This window comes from Crinia signifera, chromosome 7, assembly GCF_055691185.1.
Source record: "Crinia signifera chromosome 7, ASM5569118v1, whole genome shotgun sequence".
Classification (NCBI taxonomy): domain Eukaryota; kingdom Metazoa; phylum Chordata; class Amphibia; order Anura; family Myobatrachidae; genus Crinia; species Crinia signifera.
The window spans coordinates 8,849,692-8,874,452 of NC_139223.1; the positions used below are offsets into that span (position 1 = coordinate 8,849,692).

The 24,761-nt window shown below is 47.4% G+C and overlaps 1 protein-coding gene across 2 annotated transcripts in view; it reads right to left on the reverse strand.

The window, feature by feature from the left end:
• The window catches only part of LOC146019744 (uncharacterized), a 178,833-nt gene that overhangs the window by 23,365 nt on the left and 130,707 nt on the right, over positions 1-24,761 (reverse strand). For both annotated transcript variants that reach the window (XM_083152271.1, XM_083152270.1), the window contains exons 2-3: positions 8,900-9,026; positions 7,045-7,118 (exon numbers count right to left, since the gene is read on the reverse strand). In XM_083152271.1, the coding sequence (XP_083008397.1) occupies positions 7,045-7,118; positions 8,900-9,026 (201 nt within the window). The remainder of the gene's footprint in view (positions 1-7,044; positions 7,119-8,899; positions 9,027-24,761) is intronic.

Consider the following 24,761-nt stretch of genomic DNA (forward strand, 5'->3'; position numbering starts at 1 on the left):
AGGCCGGCTACACTCTCCTGTGCTGCATGTATTAAATAACCCCAAAATAAAATGGTTATTTTAATCCAACTGATTTTTTCTGTCTCTGCCAGGTGTATGTGGTTTAGGGGTGCACTACTCTCCTGTGCCGTCTAGTAATATAACTCCAGGTAGATAATGAAGAACAAAAATTCAGAGGGTAAAATAGTGAAAGAACAAGAACCACTTCCTCCGAGTGCTGAAGCTGCTGCCACTAGTCATTACATAGAACCAGAGGCGTAGCTAGGGTGGCGCCACCGGAGCTTGTGCTCCGGGCGCCAACTGTTTGCAGGGCGCCCCCTGCTGTGGCCATCTTAAGGCGAGAGTTACTAACTACTGCCGCCTTGGAAAAGTGTCATTCTCCGCGATTATTTGCATATCTTAGCGCCTCCTCCCCACCCGCGCTGACCGTCTGCAGGTCCTCTATAGTTACGTCAGCGTCTCTGCTACTACCGCCTCCTCTCTGCAGCGTGGGCCGCATACAAAGACGTCCTGAACTCCAGACATGCGCACTCTGGCCCGGCGCTTGTTATGGACTTACTAGACCCCTCTCGTGCGCCAGACATGTCACATCGCGCATGGCAGCAGCAGACTGGCCCACCGTCGGAGAGGAGGCGGTAGCAGAGACACTGTCTTGACTATAGAGGACATGCAGATTGCAGACGGTCAGCGCGGGCAGTGGGGAGGTGGTAAGGTATGTTAACACAAAAAGCCAGTCAAGGACACTTTCTGCGACGGCAGTAGTTAGTACATAGGCGTGCGCACGGGAGGTGCCAGTGGTGCACAGCACCTCCTAATGGCACCCCCCCCACACACAATTGCATGGGGAGGGGGGGGAATGGGGGGTTGTAGGGTTGGAGATGGAGCCGTCACATGAGTGGATATTTATTTTACATTTGTGTGAGAGTCACCTTTCAGATAGGGGAGGAAATGTTCATTAATGTGTTTCAACATGAAGAACTACATGTCCCAGCATATGCAGTGTCCTGGGAATGTTGCACCATATGTAGTTTTATGGGCAAGCTTTATTTCCAAACAGGATCTATAAAGAGCAGTTAACAGTTTTTTTTTTGTATGTGTGTGTGTGTGGGGGGGGGGGGGGGGGGGAGCATAGAGAGAGAGAGCAGGGCACCAAATTACTTGTTTGCCCCAGGCGTCTGGGTAGGGTTACCACCCGTCCGGGATTACTCCGGACAGTCCGGTATTTGAGACCGGCGTCCGGAGTCCGGAAGGGTGGCTGCCCCGGACTATACATTGTCCGGGAATACTGATGCGGGCAGCGGGCATCGGGCAGCCATCACATACATTACGCGCACACACAGTGCGGCCAGCGCTGCCATCTGCCTGAAGTTATTTATTTTTTTTAAATGTGCGGCGCGTGTCCATGGCCGCCGGTCTCACCGCTGTTGCTTCCGGGGTCCCGGTTCTTCAATGGGCAGCAGGGTCACCGCTGCTGCAGTGGGGAGAGGGGGACCAGTCACCAGCTGCTTCCGGGGTCCTGATCGTTGGTGGCAGCCGGAGGATCACCGCTGCTGCTGTTGTGGAGGACGGGGACCAGCTGCCTCTGGGGTCCTGCTCCTGGTTCTTCCTCAGCGCTGCAGGGGGGGCGGGGAACAGCCAGCGGGACCTGTCCTGTAGGGGGTCAGTAGATCCGTGCTGCTGCAGTGGGGGACGGTGTCCAGGCTGTTGGGACCCGCTCCGTGGGTGGGCAGCCAGATGAAGGACTTACAGCAGAAGCCTGAAGTGAGGGCCACACAGACCTCTATTACCTCCAGCGCTGTCATATCTCATACATGACACATAATGTCCTTGGTTAAGAGAGTTTTGAACAATTTTATCACTTTCCATGTAACGACGAGCCAGGGGCACATTTGTGGTTGGTCAGGGGCTTGTAGTCCTGGGAATACCGGACTATCATAAGATTCACTTCCCTTCTCCCAACATCTCTGGACCCTGCTCCTCTGAGAATGTGCCTCATGATCCACGTCCCCACCTTGTCGGGATTTCGGCTTTCGGGATTCCGGCATCGGGATTTTGAACGCCGGGATCCCGACCGCCGGCTTTTCATGCCGAATACAGCTCCACTGGGGCAGGCACTGATGTGAATGTTCAACTATACTCTGTAAAGCGCTGTTGAATCTGTGTGCGCTATATAAGAAACTGATATTAAATAAATAAATAATACTCTAAACTCTGATGTTAATCTGATTTAGCCTATTCAGTTTCAAACTGTCTAAATTGATTCTTTTTAAGTTTTAAGTCAGGCTCTAGAGAATTTGAAGATATAAATACAGTTGTGCGCAAAAGTTTACATACTTTAGCAGAATTTGTGATTTTCTGGCCATTTGTCAGAGAATATGAATGATAACTCACAAACTTTTCTGTCACTCATGGTTACTGGTTGGGTGTCGCCATTTATTGTCAAACAACGGTGTTTACTCTTTTGAAATCATAATGACAAAATAGTCTACCCACACGACCCTGATCAAAAGGCAGACATCTTCCCCTAAATTGAAGGATGAAGTTATGTGCACACTCCAGAAAAAGAGGGTGCTGCCACTTAAAAGGGGGCATGTCCTTGAGTGTAGAGTACCCATGCTGTATGCCCCTTATACACATTATGCAAAACAGTAGTAGACCCCCTTACGCTTGCCCCTTAAATATTATGCCACACAGAAAGAGCCAAAATTCCCCTTATGCGACATAGAATGAGCAAAGAAATTCACATTATACCACCCGGATTGAGCCAAAATTCATGTTATGCCAAACTGGAAGAGCCAAAATTCACGTTATGCTACAGTACATATACTGGACCAAAAATCACATTATGCAACATAGATTGAGCCCAAATTCACATGATGCCACATGGATTGAGCAAACATTCACATTATGTCACCTGGATTGAGCCAAAATTCACATTATGCCACATGGCGGGGTGATGCATGGACAGAGACAGTGGGGTGACACAGGGACAGAGATGGTGGGGTGATGCAGGGACAGAGATGGTGGGGTGACGCAGGGACAGAGATGGCGGGGTGACGCAAGGACAGAGATGGTGGGGTGATGCAGGTACATGCACCTCTGTCACACTACATGTCACATTCCTCCCACCTGCTACCTGTTACATTCATCTGACCAGGTGCCTGTTTATATCAATTTGGAAGCCCCACCTCCGACTGCAGTATCTTGAGGTCAGTATGGAGATTTGGCAGGGATTGCTCACAGTCTCCGTTGGTGTCTGCTGTCAGCAGCAGAGGCGGGCAGGAGGTGAATGGATGCCTCTCAGATGGGGGCTGGGGGTGCACAGGGGCTGGGGGCAGCCCAGCAGCTTACCTTGGTGCTGGGCTTGCCCCCAGCGCAATTATCGGTGGTCTCAGCAGGGGAAATCGTGATCCCAGCGCCTGGAGATGATGTCATCTTCAAGCGCCACCTCTGTCTACACTGCTGGTAGGCACCACAGTGTAAACAGTGCAAATCACGGATCTGACTTGGCTTAGATCCATGTTCCAAATGCCATGTTTGATCTGGGATTTTTGGTGTAAAAGGGGTATAACTGTGTGTGTTCTGTGTGTTTGTTTGTGTTGTACTGTTTTTGGGTGTGTTGTAGTGTATATGGGTGTGTGTTGTACTGCTTGTGGTGTGTTATGTACCGTATATACTCGAGTATAAGTCGACCCGAATATAAGCCGAGGCACCTAATTTTACAACAAAAAAACTGGGAAAACTTATTGACTCAAGTGGGACCCTCACTCGAGTATAAGCCGAGGGGGGCTTTTTCAGCATAAAAACTGTTCTGAAAAAGTAGGCTTATTCTCGAGTACATATGGTATGTGTGTGTGTGTTGTGTTGTGTGTTATCTGTCCAATGTGTTAGTGTCTGAGGTGTGCTACGTATATATGGGTGTGTACGTAGTGTGATGTGTGTGTGTGTACACAATGTCTACGTGTGTGTACAGGGGCGGATCCAGGAAAAAATGACAGGGGGGGCACCATATTAAAAAAGGGTTTGGGTGGGGGAGGGGCGGTGTTAGTGGTGCCAGTGTACATGCTAAGAGAGCGGCAGGAGAGGGTGGGAATGGAATAAAAAATAGGCCCTGGCATTTAAAGTACGCAGGCCCACCATGGCGACAGAAGTGAAGGATGTAGTTGTGCGCGCGCCAAAGGCGCGCTCCAGAAAAGGGTGTGTGGCCACTCAACAGGGGGCGTGTCAACACCATATACAACTTCTACACATTATGCAACAAAATACTAGACCCCATTATACTTGCCCCTTACACATGATGCCAAATGGAATGAGCCAAAATTGACATAATGCCACATGGATTGAGCCAAAATTCAAATAATGCCACATGGATTGTGTCAAAATTCACATAATGCCACATGGATTGAGCCAAAATGTACATAATAACACACACGGATTGAGCCAAAATTCACATAATGCCAAATGGATTGTGTCAAAATTCACATAATGCCACACGGATTGAGCCAAAATTCACATAATGCCACATGGATTGAGCCAAAATTTACATAATGCTACATGGATTGGGAAAAAATTCACATAATGCCACACGGATTGAGCCAAAATTCTCATAATGCCACATGGATTGAGCCAAAATTCACATAATAACACACACGGATTGAGCCAAAATTCACATAATGCCAAATGGATTGTGTCAAAATTCACATAATGCCACACGGATTGAGCCAAAATTCACATAATGCCACATGGATTGAGCCAAAATTTACATAATGCTACATGGATTGGGAAAAAATTCACATAATGCCACACGGATTGAGCCAAAATTCTCATAATGCCACATGGATTGAGCCAAAATTCACATAATGCCACACAGATTAAGCCAAAATTCACAATACACTTCATAAACAGGGACATTGTCCACCAAAGGCGCGCATTAAACATTTACAACATAATGTCCATTACACATTAAGTTACACGCCATTATGTCCATTATGTGTTATGCCAAACACCATCATGCCTATTAAAAATTATGCTACATAAGTGCTGCTTCTCTACATGCTCATTGCCAGAGGTTCCATGCTCGTTGCCATGTGGGATTACATGCTCATTGCCTTGCCAAGGGGGAATACATGCTCGTGGTAAATGGGGGACAGCCGCCGCCAGGCAGAAGTGATAGCCACTGACAGTGGCAGAGCCTGGCTGTATTCAGAGCATTGCAGGTCCCGACTATTTGAAATAATGGTACTTATGTAATATCTGGGCTCCCGTTTTTCTTATGAGGCCGCGTCCCCTCGCGGGGCTCGCTGCGCTCGCCACGCTTCGGGCACGGTGGCTCGCTGCGCTCGCCACACTATATAAAATCAACTCCGTGCGTAGTTGGATAGTAGGGGTATGAAAAAATGGGATGCATTTAACATGGGAGCCCAGATAATACATAAGTACCGAAATAATACCCCTTTCACACCAGAAAATGCATTCCTGGGAATGTTGCACCATATGTAGTTTTATGGGCAAGCTTTATTTCCAAACAGGATCTATAAAGAGCAGTTAACAGTTTTTTTTTTGTATGTGTGTGTGTGTGTGTGGGGGGGGGGGGGGGAGCATAGAGAGAGAGAGCAGGGCACCAAATTACTTGTTTGCCCCAGGCGTCTGGGTAGGGTTACCACCCGTCCGGGATTACTCCGGACAGTCCGGTATTTGAAAAATTGTTGAGCCCTGGCATAACGTGTAATAGGCACAATGGTATGTGGTATAATATGGATGTGTGACGTGTAATAGGCATTATGGTGTAAATTTTTGGTGCGCGCCCTCGGCGCGCACTGTCCATTTTCTCCCGATTTTTTGGGGGGGGGATTGTCCACTCATGGCATAACATGTAATGGGCTTCACGGTGTGTGCCATAATGTACAATGGGCATCAGTGTGTGGCATAACGTGTAATGGGCATTACAGTGACGTAATGTGTATGTGACATTACCGTGTAGAAATCAAGAATAGATTTGAAGCAAATGTAAAAAAACAGCAACCATAAGGCGGGTCAAGGGGCGGGGGCTGGTCAATGGGTGGGCTGTGGGTGTGTCAAGGGGCGGGTCACTGTCCAGGAATCACTCAACACAAAGGTGGTAACCCTACGTCTGGGGGGGGGGGGCACAAAGCATGCCCTTGCTCCGGGCACCGTGGCGCCTAGCTACACCGCTGCATAGAACATGAAGTGTCATCAACGTCATCTGCCAAGGCCAATGCCCAATGTCATCGTAGAGGGCGTGTAAAATCCAAAATGGGAAAGTTCAGTAAGTTGAAGAAAAATATAAATGTAAATCGTTGGAGGAGAAATATAAGCACTGAATAAGCATTGAATATAATTCAATGGGGTAAATTTTATAAGATGGGAGATCTGATTCAGATGGGATGTTGCTATGGGCAACCAATCAGGACCTATTTATTATTTTCTAGATAGTTCTAAATAAATAAGTTGTAGATTCGGATTGGTTGCCCCTAGCGGGATGCAGTTAATATCCCGGCGGTAGGGATCCCGGCGTTCAGAATCCCGACGCCGGAATCCCGACCGCCGAAATACCGACATATTCTCCCTTCGGGGGTGTCCACGACACCCCTGGAGGGAGAATAAATTAGTGTGCCGAGCGTAGCGAGGCACCGGGCCCGCTGCGTGGCGAGCGCAGCGAGCCCGCAAGGGGGGGCGATCCACGTCCCCCCCTTGTTGGGATTTCGGCGGTCGGGATTCCGGCGTCAGGATTCTGAACGCCGAGATCCCGACCGCCGGGATTCAATACTGAATCCGCCCCTAGCAACATCCTATCTTAAATAGAACGCCCATATTTCCACCAATGATTGAGAAGGAAAGTCAATTTAGAAAAAGTGCCTTTTCCCAGAAAACCTTGCTAAATTGATTTAGTTCCTTTACATGTTTTTCTCAAATACATGTTTTCTTAATATTAAAAGGAAAAAATAATAAGAAAATAAATCACAATAAGCGTAAATAACATCCCCTCCCCCCAAAAGACACTTCATCAGGTAGAAGATCCTGCACCTGTTATATCTCTGGCCTTGTGTAGTAAGGATTTCAATTCCTCAACTTCACCGGGAGCTATGGCTTTGTCCGCACTACAACATAAGACATTGGCACATTTCAGTATATACTGTATATATTCCCCAACCTCACTGTCAGCACCGTATATACTGTAGGACACTGAGAACCTAGCTGTAGTGTGCCTTGGGCAGCCCTCTATTCCAACCATGTGTTCAAGAATGTTGGCCTTGCCTATACGATTAGATATCTATCTATCTATCTATCTATCTATCTATCTATCTATCTATCTATTTATCTATCTATCTAACTAATAATAGATAGATAGATAGATAGATAGATAGATAGATAGATAGATAGATATTACATATATTTTTATCTATATATCAATGTTTAAAAAAAAAAATATTACTGCTTATGATCCACCATATTGATGAACATCAAAAATAGTAAATTGACATAAACAGTGCCGTCCTTCCAACTACTAGAGAAAATAATGTCCTGCAGTAAATTATCTTAGTCCCAGTATTGGCCAAAGGTGTGTTCCTGGTCTGGAGGACGATGCTAGTGCAAAACTGATCTTAAGTCAGAACCTTATGTGCACATAGGGGTGTCTTTTACCACTGATCTTTTCCTCCCTCCAGTCCAACAAATACACCTGTACGGACTTGAATGATCTGTAGGGGGTTTCTTTATCCTGTTCCTCCAATTCACAATGGTAACCTCCACCACCACGCACCCATACAAGAAGGACTCACCTAGGGACGCTGCCCTATATGGGTGTGGTCTTCAGAGTTGCTTACAGGAAAGTGATCTACAATGCTCATCCAAAAAATGGGATATTTATTGGTGTTCATATAAAAAGGTAAACATAGTATCAAAACTCACAATAATATAAAACACTTAAAAACAAACTGGAAAAGTGGGAGACAGCAACCCCAAATACCTCCTCCGTACGGGGATACAGACCATGAGGTAAGTGGAGGCTACCTTTTGCAATTGTGTGTTGAGACTGTTTTTGTGCCTTTTTAAAATCTGGTTCCCTCTGTATCCCCGTGTATAGGATGTGGTTTTCCTTGAATTTGGTGTATAGCTGCAGTCCTAGGGACGCACTGTTAAGCTCACACACATTGTTTTTTATCATAACCAGATCAGATATTTGGTACAATTCTCTGACTGTTCTTACAAGAAGGTTACTTATCTAGATGTGACTGTTGAGACAATGGGGGCGATTCTAGTGCCTTTGGTACCCGGCGTGTTCGTACTGGGGGACGATTTTACTGCCCTGCATATACAGTATGCATATGCCCATTTTTTGGGCAGGGTGGGCACTCTGGAACTCGGTAAGCTGCAATCTTTTCAGTTTACGGAGTCAATAAGGAGCAGGCCCTATAAATCTAAGGATTATGACTTTTCGTTACCTCTGTAAATTCCATTGCGCATTGATCACAATAATAATATATGGCCAAGTAGCCACCATCGGCCCACTCTAAAGCAAGGTCTTCCAGGTGATCAGATGCTACAAGTTTGGCCATACAATTTGTTTTTATGATGTCGCTCCTGTCTAGCATATCAAACACTTTGGTTACATTTTTTTGTATTTACAAGAGTGCTGTTGAGTTTTGAGAAACTTGGGGTGTGACGTCTGTGGCCAGAAGGGGACACGGAAACTTGGCACCATGGTCATGCTGGTGAGCCTACAGAAGTTGATAAATGCTTGTTCACAGCTAATATCCTATTTTATTATGTCATTAGTTATATTCCAAGTTAACATACTACACCACATAAAATATATCTATTTTGTCTGTTACAGGTAAGTACAGTAGGTATACACATTCATGTATAATTTAGAGATTACCTGTAGATAAACACTGGCACTATAAAGTCGGTGGTATCATTGCGACTTTCTGAGTCCAGCACTATTTTCACCATATCACTAAATTGCATCTGCCATTGAACTTCAGTGTTCAGCCGTAGAAAGTTCCCTACATGACGAAGAGAAAAGAGAACGCTGTGTCACCTGTAATGTATCCTACACAGAAGTATTTGGCAACCTACCTTAATATCAGAAACCAATTCCTTAATTAATTTAAATTTGCATCTAAACTTCAGTTGACCACATGTACTCAATGCAATAGAGACACAACAGATAATCCCATCTCTAATTCTATCACAACCTGCATATTCCATATTAGCAGATTTTGGGAATAGGAGAGAATCTCTATTACTGCTGCTGATACTATTCATCTACCTCTCTATCCACCACTGTGGCTCATACCTGTTTATAGTTTCATGTTGTATGTTCTGTGTGGGTTTTGTACTTATCGGATGAGCGATCCAGGATTTGGCTGATCCACTTTGCCTTGTTTCCATGCATGCCTTATTCTGTGTTGGGTGTGGCTACTTGGTATTTAGTCATGCTCTGAGTACTCAACCCTGCTGGTAATATTCTGTGATATTCCTGGCATCTGCTGAATTCCTTGTTCCTTGTGATTACTTATTGATGCAAGCAGGAGGAGGAGTTTGCAGGTGCACACTAAATATAAATGCTAGACCTTTTAATATCTTGCTATATTGCATTTGAGGTTATTAGCATAGCAATGGCCATTATGGGCTTGTCCACCGCTTCCCGGTTACCTCAATAGGACAAGTCCCTAACACTACTCTGGGACAGGCCCAAGGCACAGGGCCCCCCAGGCCAGCCCAGCCGAACCACCCCATGGCATCACATTGGTGTGAAATTAATGTGATAGTAAAAGGGATAGGGGAAATTATATGTGATAGGACTTACCTAGGTAAGAAGTAATAATAAATGTGAAGGGTGCTACATATATATTAAACAAACTAAAGGGGTGATGGAAAGTGTATGATATGATGCCATGGAGCAGCCCAGCAACAGCAGCCCAAAGAGCCCAGCGCCCCAAACACAGTCCCACAGACTAACACTCAGCATATATGTACAGTAGGACAGAGTAACCTCATAGTGCCAAGCTGAGGTGTGCAGTGTTGAATGTTGGGACTCCAACCTAATGAAAAACAATCTGGGACAGTTGGGCGGGTGCTAGTTAAGGAGGAAGGCGTCTCTAGTTCCTTCCAGTGTCCTATCACATATAATTTCCCCTATCCCTTATACTATCACTTTAATTTCACACTAATGTGATGCCATGGGGTGGTTCTGCTGGGCTGGCCTGGGGGGCCCTGTGCCCTGGACCGGTCCCAGAGTAGTGTTAGGGACTTGTCCTATTGAGGTAACCTGGATGCGGTGGAGAAGCCCATACTAATGGCCATTACTATGCTAATAACCTCAAATGCAATATAGCAAGATATTAAAAGGTCTAGCATTTATATTTAGTGTGCACCTGCAAACTCCTCCTCCTGCTTGCTGCACTACAAGTCTCAGCAGGTAGCACCTCAGATGTCCAGGGTGTGCAGTTTAGGGCCCCTCCCCCTATGGATTACTTATTGATCCAAGAGATGCCTAGTGCATTGTTATATTCCTAGCAAGTTCCTAGCTACTGGTTATGTACATACTTTGTATCCAGGACCTCAGTGCAGCAGCTGTGTTCTAGATCGCTCCACCCTGTGTCTGAGTATTCCAGTAAGCATACTGGCTGTGTATCCTGTGACCTCCTGCCTGTGTCTGAGAACCACTGCATCCAGTTTGTGAGATCTTGAGCCAGATCTATCCAGCTTCAAAAAGTGATAAAATAAAGAGTGATAAACAGTCATCCAATCAGCCCCTAACTGTCATGTTACAGGCTGGGTTTGAAAAATGACAGGTAGGAGCTGATTGGCTGGTTGTGTATCATTCATCACTTTATCGCTTTTTGAAGCTTGATACATCTGGCCCCTTGTCTGTGCCCAGCTTCTGTCCGGAGGTGTCGTGAGTACCAGTGGCTTGCCCACACATTGTGGAGGATGTTGCACCTTTCATTACAATCTGACATTGGTATTCTCATGGCGACATCTGGAGCCATATGTGTTGTACAGAGTCATGGATGCAGTTAGGGCGCAGGCCTAACCGCATGCAATTTGTATATCTGGTACTTATATGTTAGTTGGGCGCCCGTTACGTAGTTTGCATAGTGGTGTATTGAGAATACCAATACACCAATATGCTGGCTGCGTAAAATACGTAACTTACGCAAATTACATAACAGGAGCCCTGCTAACACATAAAGGATCATATGCCCACTATCCACGTCATAACCCCAGTGTCCACGTGGGCGTAGATTTAATTTGAGAAAGTGTGGTGAGTGCAGTGAGCCACCGAGTCCGAAGCGTGGCGAGCATAGCGAACCCCGCGAGGGGACGCAGATATGCATGCACTCACCGTGCTTTGGGCTCAGTGGCTTGCTGTGCTCGCCACACTTTCTAAGATTAACTCCACGCTCACGTGGACACTGGGATTATGGCGTGGATAGTGAGCATATGATTGTGTAAGTGCGTGTTGTGTGTGTGTAGTGTGCATGATACGTACCATCCCGGCGGCTCTGATACTCGGCTCCTCGCATCCCCGCCCGCCATGACAGTCCGGCATGTACACTATGTATGCTATTAGGGTAGTGCCCCTTGGGCCCCGCCGCCTAGAGGTTTCACCCTGCCCAGATGCCGCTGATTCCCCGCCGCCCACCCCGCCACCAGGACGATGTAAGTTAACCCCTCCCATCTGCCCGCCACACACTCCCTGGCCGACGCCCGAGATTAGCCGACCGCCCGACAATGGCTACGCTGATAATGTAGCCAAAGCTATGTTGTCAGCGTCCAGCTAACATATAAGTACTGTATATCTTGTTTGTCTGCCTCACAGCAATTGCTGGAGATATTGGTCTAGCCTGGTGACGGTGTTGCATAGGCTGTTGGGTTGCAGACCTATTCGCTATACCTTGGTTATAGTTACTGTTTGTTTATTGCAATGGATTCGCATAATATCGGCTCGGCCACAAATCCTTCAGTCTTAGTCTGCAAGGTTGCATGTTCTAGTCTATGTTCATGTGCAGAGCCTATTTATCTTTGTGTTGTCTAGTCGGTGTATCCTATTACTAGTACCCTGACTCGGTTGGGACTTTGTGTCACTGTGAAAAACCAGGTGGCATCCGAGTACAGGGTGGAGCTATTCTGCCCTGGAAAGGTGGCTATTAGTGGAGAAGTCTAAGACCTCCGCAGGTGCCAACCGACTCAGGGTATAGTAATAGAGTCAGTGTCAGGCTCAGGTGCTGCTGTGGCTTCACCTCCTCGTCCACAGAAGCATAATTCAGACTGTAATCAACATCTTGCAGACCTGCCAGGCAAAGCGAGTGTTAACAGATTATAATAACACACCCGACCTTGAATATTGGCCTTACATTGTATCTGCTGAATTCAATGGTCAGACAGTCTTCACTGATCCATCTTCAGAAAATCCTCATCTGTGACCAACCTAAAAAAATCTGAACCTCTGAATGTCAGATTTTCTACTGTAGGGAGGATCACTGGAAACCAATGATAGGCAACCACCAGTGTTTTCGATTCTATGGAAATGGTTTTTGCATTCAATGCCTGGATTGTGATTTTTGCCACCAGTGCACGATTGTTTTCCATGTCTCATCCAAGAGTGCATTTGGGTCATTCCTCTGTGGGCAACCAGAAGCGTTATCTCCAGCACAGCTTATTTTTGTGATTGCTAATAGTTTTAGGTTAAAACGAACATGCGCACTATCAATGGTTATTGTGCTCCCCTCCTGACTATTCCATCGCAGGTGGCCGGCGTGGTCACTCCTGAGGGAACCGCTGCTCCATCAAATAAGAATCATAGATGGTGAGATCCAACTCAACTTTAACTCTATGTGCCACCGTACAGCTAACTGTTCATTCTATTAACCAACCAATTGCCCACTGCGTGGTTTTGTTTAAATGCTAAAGAGGTTGTGAATGTCTGAACAGATTAACTTCTAATTATCTGGAGCAACTAACAAATGCGGGCTTAAAAGGCTATCTAATTAATGCTGCAATACTTATCGATTGGGGAGTGATTTAATCCTCCCATTCCTGATGGGACTAATTGCAATCTAACTCCAAGTTATACATTTAGGTGTATATTATATTTTTTTAACCTCTTTTTTTATATTTATTCTGTGGTTTGATTATTGTTTTGCTTTTTACATTTTATGTATACCTATACATAGGTGCCGATTCTGTGGGTGCTCAAGGGCCCGAGCACCCACGGAAATTGATGAGCACCCACGGGCCCGAGTCCCGCTGCTGGCCCGCCATATGAACTTGCTAATTTGCAGCTGCAGCACCCACATTGCCGTACCCGCCACCTGGGAAACAGTATGCCGGGAAGAGTGTATTCTGTCTGTGGGGGCATTTATGTATGTGGAACTCTGTTGCCGTAATTTGAATATTGGAGACAACAGTGCTCCGTAATATAAATTGGTATTATTTTGTGGCCACACCCCTTCACCATGAAGCCACTCCCCTATATTTTTGACTTGAGCACCAACCAGCAAATTTTCATTGTGTGAAGTGTACAGCACCTGAGGGGCGTGGCTTGTCCAAGCACGTGAGAGGCTGCGATCTCACAGAGCTCCTCACCTATCCTGGAAAAAATCCTGGTTCCTGAACACATCTGGGCACCCCTACCTCCTAGATAACACCACAGTAACCTGCTGCCGCGGTTTGGGGGGATCTGCTCCCGTGGTTGCCCGCCGCATATACTGTTCGTCATCTTTTAGTACGGAGGTCGGAGCAGCCGGAGTGTCTCCTGGGGCTTGTGACTCTCACTTCGTGCCTCCCGCTTCGCCCGGACCTGACGGCCTGCTCCATCCTGTTGCCGTCCGTCCTGTTCCCCGCCAGAGTGACAGAGCCCCGGCGCGCGGCTCTGACGCGGGCAGGCACTCCCGTCCCCCCGCTCAGCAAACGGAACTTGGAGCGGCTGTGCGGACACGGGGACCCGGCGCCCACCACCCTTACAGCCATCGGAGGGCGGCGGTCCCCCCCTGGAGGTCGCACTGCGGGTGAGTCGAGCCGGTGCGCCCGGCCCAACAGCTGGTCCTGGTGGGGGGTGGGGCGGAGGCGATAGGCGCCATCTTGGATGGCCTGTGTCACCTGGCCCTGAGGCCCTGGCTGTTGCTGGAGACTACAGCACAATCCATCCTGCCCCGGGGACCCTTCCTTCCAGCTCATCCAGAGCTTGTATGCTGCCATAAATCAGTCCTCTGCCCACTGATATTTCTACCAAGTCCCTCTCGCCCACTGCAGCTGGCGCCTAAAGGGCTTACCACATAGAGGGCGGGATGTATTAATATACATCGCCGCCCTTCGCATGGCAGCCGCCGCAATGCTGCCGCATATGTTCTAACATATGCGGCCAGCATCGGGTTGCGGTGACGGAGGCCCCCACGATACCTGTGATGTGGGCTGCGGGTGTGTCCGTCACCTCCCGGCGGCTGCCAGCGTCCCCCTGTGTCTCCTCCTCCCCCCTGAAGCCGGACGTCCTCCCGGCTGTGACACCAGGGGAAGGAGGAGATCAAAGGAGGACGGAAGGGGGGGGGTGCGCGGACGGCGGGTGGCGAAAGAAGCCCATAGGCTTCTATAGGGTATCGCCATCCAGAGAGTGGCGATACCCTGCCTTGCGAAAACGGGGCGGACGGGTATTGATACATAGGAAAATGCAGTAAAACGGGTGTTTTACCGCATTTTCCCTTTAGTACATCCCGCCCATACAGGTACTGAGGGGCAGATTTATGAAGCTTGGAGAAGTGTTATCTATCCCCATAAAGAACCTTAAGTGCAAGGTGCTAATGGTTCAGCCAATCAGCTCTCACCTGTCAATTTACATATTGTGGCTGATTGGCTGAACCATTATCACCTTGCACTTAAGGTTCTTTATGGGGATAGATAACACTTCTCCAAGCTTCATAAATCTGCCCCTGAGCTCCCTGACACCACTCCTGCTTCTCTCACATCATAGGCAGCAGACACCTGAAAGATTAACCCCTGCTGTAGTGACTCTGTGCTCCCTGATATTGCTCCTGGGACCCTGTCCCCTGCTTCGGCTGATACCTGTAAAGTTACCCTCTACTACACTGGCTCTGGGGCTCTCTGATATTGCTTCTGTTGCCTTGCCACGTGCTGCACCTGCCACCTGAAGGGTTGGCTTCTGACACAGATACCTTTGGGCTCTCTGATATTGCTTCCGGGACTTTGTTACCTTCCATAACTGCCACTAACTTGGGACTTAGTGTCTCTGTGACCTTTGATATTGCTTCTAGGAGCTCTACCCCTCATCACACCTAGCCCTTGGTGTCAATATATAGTGGTGCATTTACACTTCAATACTACTGCCTCTGGCGCCTAAATATACACTCTACCCGGCATTGGACGGCACACTCTGCTCTACCCTTCACCTGGCACTATGGGAAAAACCGGTGCTGCGTCTGCCGCCACCAGGCTGGAGAAGTATGCACGCGGCTCCCAACCCCCTCCCTCAGCACACTCCTCACAGCAATCTAACCCCCCGCCGTCCCCTCAGGAGGGAGAGGACCTCCCTCCTGCTGAAAATCCCATCCAGTCCACACAGCAGATCCTTATGGCCATTACAGCATCTGAACAGTGGGTCATGGACAAAATTGGCCAGGTTCAATCCGACATCTCCCTCATACGCCACGATATACAAAAAGTGAGGGAACGAGTTGGAGAGGCGGAACACCGGATATCTGACCTGGAAGATACAACTAATCCCCTAAAAACAGCGGTGGCTGATCTTACCACACAGATGGCAGCTGTCAAATCCAAGTTATCTGACATGGAGGGGCGGCTGCACCGTAACAATGTACACTTTGTAGGCCTGCCGGAGAGGGCGGAGGGCTCCTCCCCCAAGTGATTCCTGGAAAGATGGCTCCTTGAGTTGTTCTCCCCTGAAGACTTCAGCCAACACTTCACTGTGGAGAGGGCCCACCGTCTGCCCACCGGGGCCCCACCACCGGGCGCTCCCCCGCGCACCTTCATTGCCCGCTTCCTACACTACAAAGACAGAGATGCAGTTCTCCGTCTGGCCCGCGAACGAGGCCCGCTTAAAATCGACAACCAGGTGGTGGAGCGGAGGGCAGCACACATTTCTTCAATTCCCCTCAAGAGGCTGAGCAGTGGCTGGATCACAGACCACGGTGACCGAACTGATGTCCCCTCCATGAGCATAATGGTTCTACCCTCCTATAAGTGGGACATTTGAATTTTTTGCTCTGATTAGCGGATATTTTCCTTTTATGGTTTTAGGCTCCAGATATTATTATCCTCCCCTTCATATGTGTGTTTTTTGTTCAGGATATGTATACTCTTAAGGAGCTCGATGCAAGGAAATAGTTTCTTCTATAGGCGACCACTGGTCTCTATACCCCTTGGTTCACACAGTTAATCTACTGGTTGGGTAATTGTAGTTTTAGTTGTTAACCGGGATCCAAAGTATATCTAATGTTTGATAGGTATGCCGGGTGGGATTGGGAGTTGGGGTTTTTTCTTTTTTTGATTTTTTTTATTATGCTTCTTATTTTCAACTGCAACTTTGTTTAAACGGTTACTATACCTTATATCTGTAAGATATTTCTGCACTGATTACTGTGTCCACAGGATTTGTGGGTGGAATTGCGGTTTTCTCATTTACCAACTGCTGCTTGGGTGATGCTGGGTCAGATAGGGCCTCCTTTAAACTTATACCTCAGTCTCTCCCCATCCTATTCTACCCTCTAGATACCTGCCCTTCCCTCTATTGCCTCAGCTGCAGTGGCCTCCCCCTCCTCCTTCCCCGTGCTTTCTCTAGGTTATGTCTCCCCCAAATAGTGTAGCGGGGCTCCGCATACTCGGCTGGAATGTTAGGAGTCTTAACGACTGGGTTAAACGCTCCCTCATCCTCTCCGAAATAAAAAAAACACAGAGCAGATGTAGCTTGTCTCTCAGAGACTCACTTGATGGGCACTAAGACAATGTCGCTCAAAAAGCCCTGGGTGTTACACATGTTCCACTCCACTTTTTTCCAATAATGCTCGAGGTGTAACAATATTGATAAAAAAAAACATTAATTTCCACCTTACCCACCACCAAATCGACCAGTATAGGCGATATGTCTTCCTTAGAGCCACAGTCAATCACATTACTATGAATATACTAGCTATATACATACCTCCCCCCTATAATAATGACATCCTTAAGAAGATTGTGTCGTTTCTTGCCTCCTTCCCGGCAGCCCCTATTGTTTGCATTGGGGACTTTAATAACATCCTTAATAGATCTCTGGACAGGCGGTCGTGTGCGGGCGGCCCCCTTTCTCCCCCTTCTCCCTCGCCCACCCCATTCTCCAAATGAATAAACAAACTAGATCTGGTTGATGCCTGAAGGCACAGACATCCGAGTCAGAGGCAGTTCTCCTGTTTCTCGGCAGGCCATCAATCTTTCTCTAGAATAGACCTTGCACTGGTCTCCATGGACCTGTTGCCCAAAACTCTATCAGTGGAATACCTCCGGAGGGGGATATCAGACCACTCCCCCCTGGCTATCACACTAGATCTTATGCCCTCTAGGGGAGCCAGTACCTGGAAGCTAAATCCCTTCTGGCTCACTTTACTGACAGACAGCGATGTGCTCCTTGGGGAGTGGTCTGACTTCCAACTGGACAATGCCTCCTGCCCTAGCCCTGCGACTAAACATGAGACATTTAAGACTGTTATCCGTGGCTCCCTCCTAAAGAGAATTGCCAACATTAAGAGATCTGGTAGGGAGGAGGAGGCTATGCTCGAGGGTGCGTGCTCGCGTTGTGAGAGCGCATACCTGGGCTCTGGCCTCCCTGCGGACAAGCTGGCATGGGATGTGGCCCGTAAACTCTGGACCGACCATTTGCTTGATAAGTCCAAACGTAAACTCCTATTCTCAGAGCACGCTAGATACTCCCAATCTGATGTGGGGGTTAGTTACATGGCATATCTCGCCCGAGACGAGAGATCTTCCAGCTCCATTCAAAAGATATGCGACCCGCGGGCTGTGAAGTACTTCACAACGCCGGAGATAGCACAGGTTTTCCTTTTATTCATCGCTGTACTCGTCCTGGGCGACATGTACCTCTTACCAGCTAGAGCAATACCTCTCGGGCAGGGCCGTATTATAATGGAGGCACAAGGGGTCAGTGCCCCTGGGCCCCCCTCTAGCTAGGGGCCCCCTGTGGTTGGCATGTATTTAAATTTTTTTTTTTTTTTTTAAGCTAAAGGTTTTGTGCATGGGAGTGGGGTAGTGCTGCAGCTTCACCTATCTGCCAATGTGACAATGATTAATGGTGCTGAGCATCGGGAGCCAAGGCACACTGATTGCACAAGTGTGCTGTGCATTACTGGGAGTTGACTATGTCCCATGACACTTTGCACCAGAGGGCAGAGGCTGAGAGGTTTGTGCTGAGCTGTGATTGGTAGAGCTCATTACATGCTTCTCAGGCCCATGGAGAACAGCAGCAGCAGCTTAGTCATGGGAGGGTTTTAATCAGAGGCAGCACTAGGACTGTGAGGTCTCCTACAGAGTAAGGTGCAGAAGGACAAATACAGGCTTTTTATGTGGTATGTATATATGTATGTATGTATGTATGTATGTATGTATGTATATATATATATATATATATATATATATATATATATATATATATATATATATATATATATATATATATAACCTCCAAAAACGTAGGCGTCACTCCGGGGCTTAGTGAATCAAATGGTGAAGTTTATTGTTCTTCTAAACGGTCTACGCCGTTTCGGGCATTCGCCCTTCGTCGGGACCAGAAGAATTAACAAGTGCAACTTGTTAATTCTTCTGGTCCTGACGAAGGGCGAATGCCCAAAACGGCGTAGACCGTTTAGAAGAACAATAAACTTCACCATTTGATTCACTAAGCCCCGGAGTGACGCCTACGTTTTTGGAGGTTGTATTGGTGGCTGCACGGCCACAGGGGAAGGCACCCGGGCCCCTATGATCATCAGTTAGCGAGGAGTGCCGGACATACCACACACTCTATATATATATATATATATATATATATATATATATATATATATATATATATATATATATATATATATATAATCCCCTGCAGTTAACCATTGACCAAGTTTATACTGCCTTTACTATGTGTTTTTACAGTGTAATATTCTCCAATGCAGTTTGCGGCCAGTAATGACAGGTGCAAGGGGGCCCCCCTGTCTAAAGTACCCCGGGCCCCCCGCACTGCACTGCTCTCGGGGGTCAACATACCTCCCCTGTCTCAACAGTCTGTTGTCCTTCTAGAAGCAGACATAACATCAGCTGAGATTGAGTCTGCAATTGCCTCTTTTCCCAATAAAAATGCCCCTGGTAGTGATGGTATACCAATAGAGGTCTATATTAAGTAAAAAGACTATTTTGTGCCCTATCTTCTCCAACTGTATACTGATCTAAAAGCAGGAGGTGCTCTCCCACCGTCCACGGCAGAGGCTATTATTGTTGTTATTCCCAAACCTGGGAAGGATCCTTCCCTGCCGGACTCCTACCGTCCCATATCACTCCTCTCCACGGATGTGAAAATATTAGCCAAAATCTTGGCTACCAGACTTAACGTGGTGGTCACCTCGGTTATTCACGAGGACCAATCTGGATTCATGCCAGGCCGATCCACCACTCGGAATCTTAGGAGACTCTTTTGTCACCTACAGGGGGATCCGGGGGTGGGGTCGGGGGCAGTGGTGGTGTCTCTGGACGTTGCCAAGGCCTTCGACTCGGTTGAGTGGGACTATTTGTGGGAGGTCATGCGTCGCTTTGCCTTTAGTCCCGGGTTCATTAATTGGGTCCACCTGCTATACTCCTCACCCGTGGCCCGCATCTCGGTTAATGGGTTTGTGACCGCGACGTTTCCACTTGGTAGGGGCACTAGGCAGGGCTGCCCACTTTCACCTGCCATTTTTGCCCTTGCCATTGAACCCTTAGCCATTATGCTCCGTGACTCCCCAATCGCCTGAGGTATCCCCTTGGGTGGGTGGGTGGGTGGGTGGGAGGATGTCGTTGCCCTGTATGCCGACGACACTCTTTTATTTCTTAACGACACTGAGGCTTCCCTTGAGGGAACGTTACAGATAGTGAAATCCTTTGGGACATTTCCAGGTTTGCTCATCAAGTGGGGGAAATCTAGTATTCTTCCCCTCTCAGGTAGGATCCCAGAAAGATTGCCGTCCACTTCCCAGCTCCAGTGGGTCCTTAAATTTAAATATTTGGGCGTCTGGATCAACCCTAAAATATGTGAATTCGTATCCCTTAACATCGATGCGGTCACTAAGGAATTTAAAAATAAAATACACCAATGGAAGAAACTCCCCCTAATTGTTATGGGCCAAATCAACCTTATTAAAATGTCCATACTCCCCAAATACCTATACCTGCTCCAGCACTCTCCAATCTACATACCTAAACATGTATTTATGGCCATTAATACCCTCCTCTCCTCCTTCATCTGGGCGAATAGACCACCTAGGATTGCACTTAAGACACTTACTAAGCCTAGAGTGGATGGAGGTTTGTGACTCCCAGACTTCCGAGTTTATTATCTAGCAGCCCAGTTAGTGCACTTGTCATACTTGATACTGGGTAGATCTGGTCCTACTTTTGAGTCTTCCTATGCCGAGTGTGTGGGGTCCAGTCTTCCCCCCCTTCAGTTTCTTCTTTACTCTCCTTTCACGCCCACCCTCTCCCCTCTCTTTAGACAGGCACTACTTGTATGGCGGCAGGCTCATAGGATTTGCGGTTGGGCTGGGGTAGATGGGGAGATCCCCATATGGTACAACAAGGCGTACCCTGAGTTCAAGCAGCTCTCCTCTGATGGTTTTTGGTTAAAGGCGGGACTCATATCCGTCTCCCAGCTATTCCTTGGGGGTACAGTAAAAACATTTCAGCAACTCTCTGGGGAATTTCAAATACCCAACAGATCCTTCTATCGCTACTTACAGCTTAGACATGCAGCCCAAGCTCAGTTTAAAGAATCCCCTCCTCTACCTCTGACTCCCCTATCAGGACCCTACTTCAAAACTTGGCTCCACGAAACAAGTCTCCACCATATATAGGGGTATTGTTAGTCGGATAGACACCAACAGCCTCGACCCCCTCAAGTCCAAATGGGAGCTCAGCATTGGGCCATTAGATGGAGAGCAGTGGGCCGAGATCCTTGATTCAGTCAGATATGCCACCCCCTGTCTGAAATACCAGCAAATTTCATTCTATGTAATGCACAGGGCCTATTGCTCTTCAGTCTCCATGTTCCGAGCGGGTCTCAGAGCTGACGACGCCTGCCCCATATGCGCCTCGCTCGGCGCGGACTTCTGGCACATGCTGTGGTCCTGCCCGCCGGTCCTAGCCTTCTGGGAGGCGGTCTGGGCTGACATAATTATCACTGAACCATCTCTTCCCCCCATGGACCCCAGATATTGTATGTTTGCTCTTGGCCTCAAGGAGTCCCACTCGCCCCCCATATACAAGTATGTTCTCTGCCTGACTACCCTGGCGAAGGTCCTGATTGCAAGGAAATGGTTTGATGTCTCACACCCGAGTATATACAGCTGGAGATCCCTTGTCAATGAGGTCACGGGCCACAAGAGATTCACCTACAGATCAAGGGGCTCACTAGTCCCCTATATAGCTAAGTGGAGTAGATGGACCTCCTCCAGATTTGCCCTGTCCGTTGATCCCCAGCAGAACCTGTCTACGTATTAATACCCACTATAAGCATTCTCATTGTTCCTCCCCCCAGCATAGTCTAAACAGAACCACATCTTACTTCACCTACAGTACATGTTGGAAGTAATAATCTGATAAGTGTGCAGTGCCCCTCTTTACATTGTATTTTAAGTTAATTTTATTGCAGTTCTTTCTTTCTCTTTTCTAGCTGTCTCTTTCAATTTCTCTTCCTTTGTTATTTGTTTGGGGGTTGGCGGGATAGTACTCCATGTTATGGGTACTGGTACTGGGTTATGTTCTTTGGGAAGAAAATATAACATGTAACCGAATCATATGCATACTCTGTATTGTTCCTAATCCCATAAGAGTGAGTGGTAGAGATGGACAAGAACAAACTATAACATGGTTACCACTGAAAGGTTTACATTTGTTTATTGTCGACCGATATATCCTATTGTTCCTTTTATTGCTTGCCATGTTTCTTCACACTTGCTTAATACTCTATGTATGTCAAAAGTACAGATGTGCACTGTTCTCATTTCTGTTAATAAAAATCACTCAATTTAAAAAAAAAAAAGTGTACAGCACCTATGGGTAAATTAAATTATTTGAATTACTTTATACGCATATTTAGACCCAGCCATAGGCGAATCTAGAATTATGGTAATGGGTGGTCCCAGATCTAGATACAACAGCATGGTGACCTTTGCGCGGCGTAGCCGCGCGCCAAAAAGGGGTGTGGCCTCATGGGAAGGAGGCGTGGCATCACAAAAAGGGGTGTGGTATTACACTTTAGACCATACACAGTAATGCCCATTACACATTTTAGCAAACTCCGTAATACCCATTACACATAAAGCCACACGCTGTAATGCCAATTACGCTGTAATGCCAATTACACATAAGGCCACACACCATAATGCCCATTACACATTGTGCCACACATCATGATGCCCATTACATACTATATAACAAACCATAATGCCCATTACACATTTGCCACATAAGTGCTGCTTACCTACGTGCTCATTGCTAGGGGGTTCTTGCTTGATGGCACTATAGTACCCATTACACATGATGCTGCACACCATAGTACCCATTATACATGATGACGCACACCATAGTACCATTACACATGATGCCGCGCACAATAGTACCCATTACACATGATGCTGCACACATAATGTCCCTTACACATGATGCTGCACACATAATGCCGCTTACACATGATGCTGCACACCGTAATGCCCCTTACACATTAAGCCACACATTATGCGTAATGCCCCCACATAATGCCACTTGTAGCGTCCCTTAAGCAATGCCCCCAAAAGTGCCACTTACTGTAAATTTTTATATGATCCTACGCTGCTGCTGCAGGGAGAGATGGAGAGCGGTGCAGCTGCTTCTATGGGGAGAGGAGCAGAGCGCAGCGCAGAGCACGCTCCCACTCCCCTCCTGATGTCCCCTCTAGCCGAGAGGACATTTTAAATAGTGTGCGCGCTGTTGTTGTGCGTGAAGCTGCAGGGGTGACAGTCATTAACAGTTGGGCAGAGAGCAGGGTGCTGCCCGGCTGTATTCAGAGCACTGCAGGTCACGGCTGTTTGAAATAATACCCCTTTCACAACAGAAAATGCAGGGATTTACACGGGAATATGGTCCCAGGATCATGCAGGGACATTCCCACGCTGACCCCTTATACACCAGCCTAGTCCCTGCATTTTCTGGTGCGAGGGGGAGAGACAACCACTCCCCTCTCCCTACCCCCCTTTAACCAACCAGCTATATCTTCGGAACCAACTGACCCATTTACATGAGACCAGTATCATATTGAAGAACTTTTGAGAAATCTGCCCTCAAAGAACATAAACAGCCATCTAATTACATTTAAGAAATGAAAAAAAAAAAAACGGTTTAACCTCAATATTCCTGGAACCAATTAACACATATAAATCCAGCCTGGTATCAGATTGAAGGCCCAGCGATATGGGTTCGACTGAGATCAACCTTGAGCTTCAGTGATGCCGAAGGGGGAACAGGTAGCCGTTGAACTGGGTGGGGGTCGGAATTAGCGTGTCCCATGTTATCCTATAGGGAAAACGTTCCAGCTTTGCCTGGCCGTATCTCCGGTTCCCAGGGGGCTAGAGACACGGGGCTGGGCTTGTTGGAAAGCCCTGGTCCTCAGCTACAAAATGGGCTAATGGGTGGTCCTGTGCACCCCCGGACCACCCCCTAGATTCGCCTATGGACCCAGCTGCACATTGTGTTCACTACCTCTTTTCTTGTGCAACCACTTGTGAGTATAGGCTAACTCACAGAACACTTGCAGCAGTAGGCAGATGTCTTGACCAATATTGGTCTTACCATTTCATATTTTCTATTTTTAATTCTTGTCATATTATGAGGGCCAGGTTATTGCAGTTTTGTGTGGAGTTTTTGATACTCTCCCCATCCTACAAAAATCTTTTTCCTCTTGATCAATGGTTAACCCAGGGGTTCCCAAACTTTTTTCAATCACGGCACCCTAGAGCATCAAAATGTTTTCAAGGCACCCCTAGACCAAATGTTTCGGTACTTATGTATTATCTGGGCTCCCATGTTAAATGCACCCCATTTTTTCATACCCCTACTATCCAACTATGCATGGAGTTGATTTTATATAGTGTGGCGAGCGCAGCGAGCCAACGTGCCCGAAGCGTGGCGAGCGCAGCAAGCCCCGCGAGGGGACGCGGTCTCATAAGAAATACGGGAGCCCAGATATTACATAAGTACCAATGTTTCTTATTGAGAAATTCAGGAAAAAATATAAAAGTAAGTTCATTGTGTGTATATGTCACAGTTATGTAGGATTTGCTCCTGTTTGTCCACATACATTATGATTGGCAGCCACAAGCACTGCTTTTGCCTGTTACATTGCACATAACTAATATGAATTGATCCTGGTCTACCAACCCAAGGCACCCCTGTAAGTGTCCTGAGGCACCCCAGGGTGCCTAGGCACACAGTTTGGG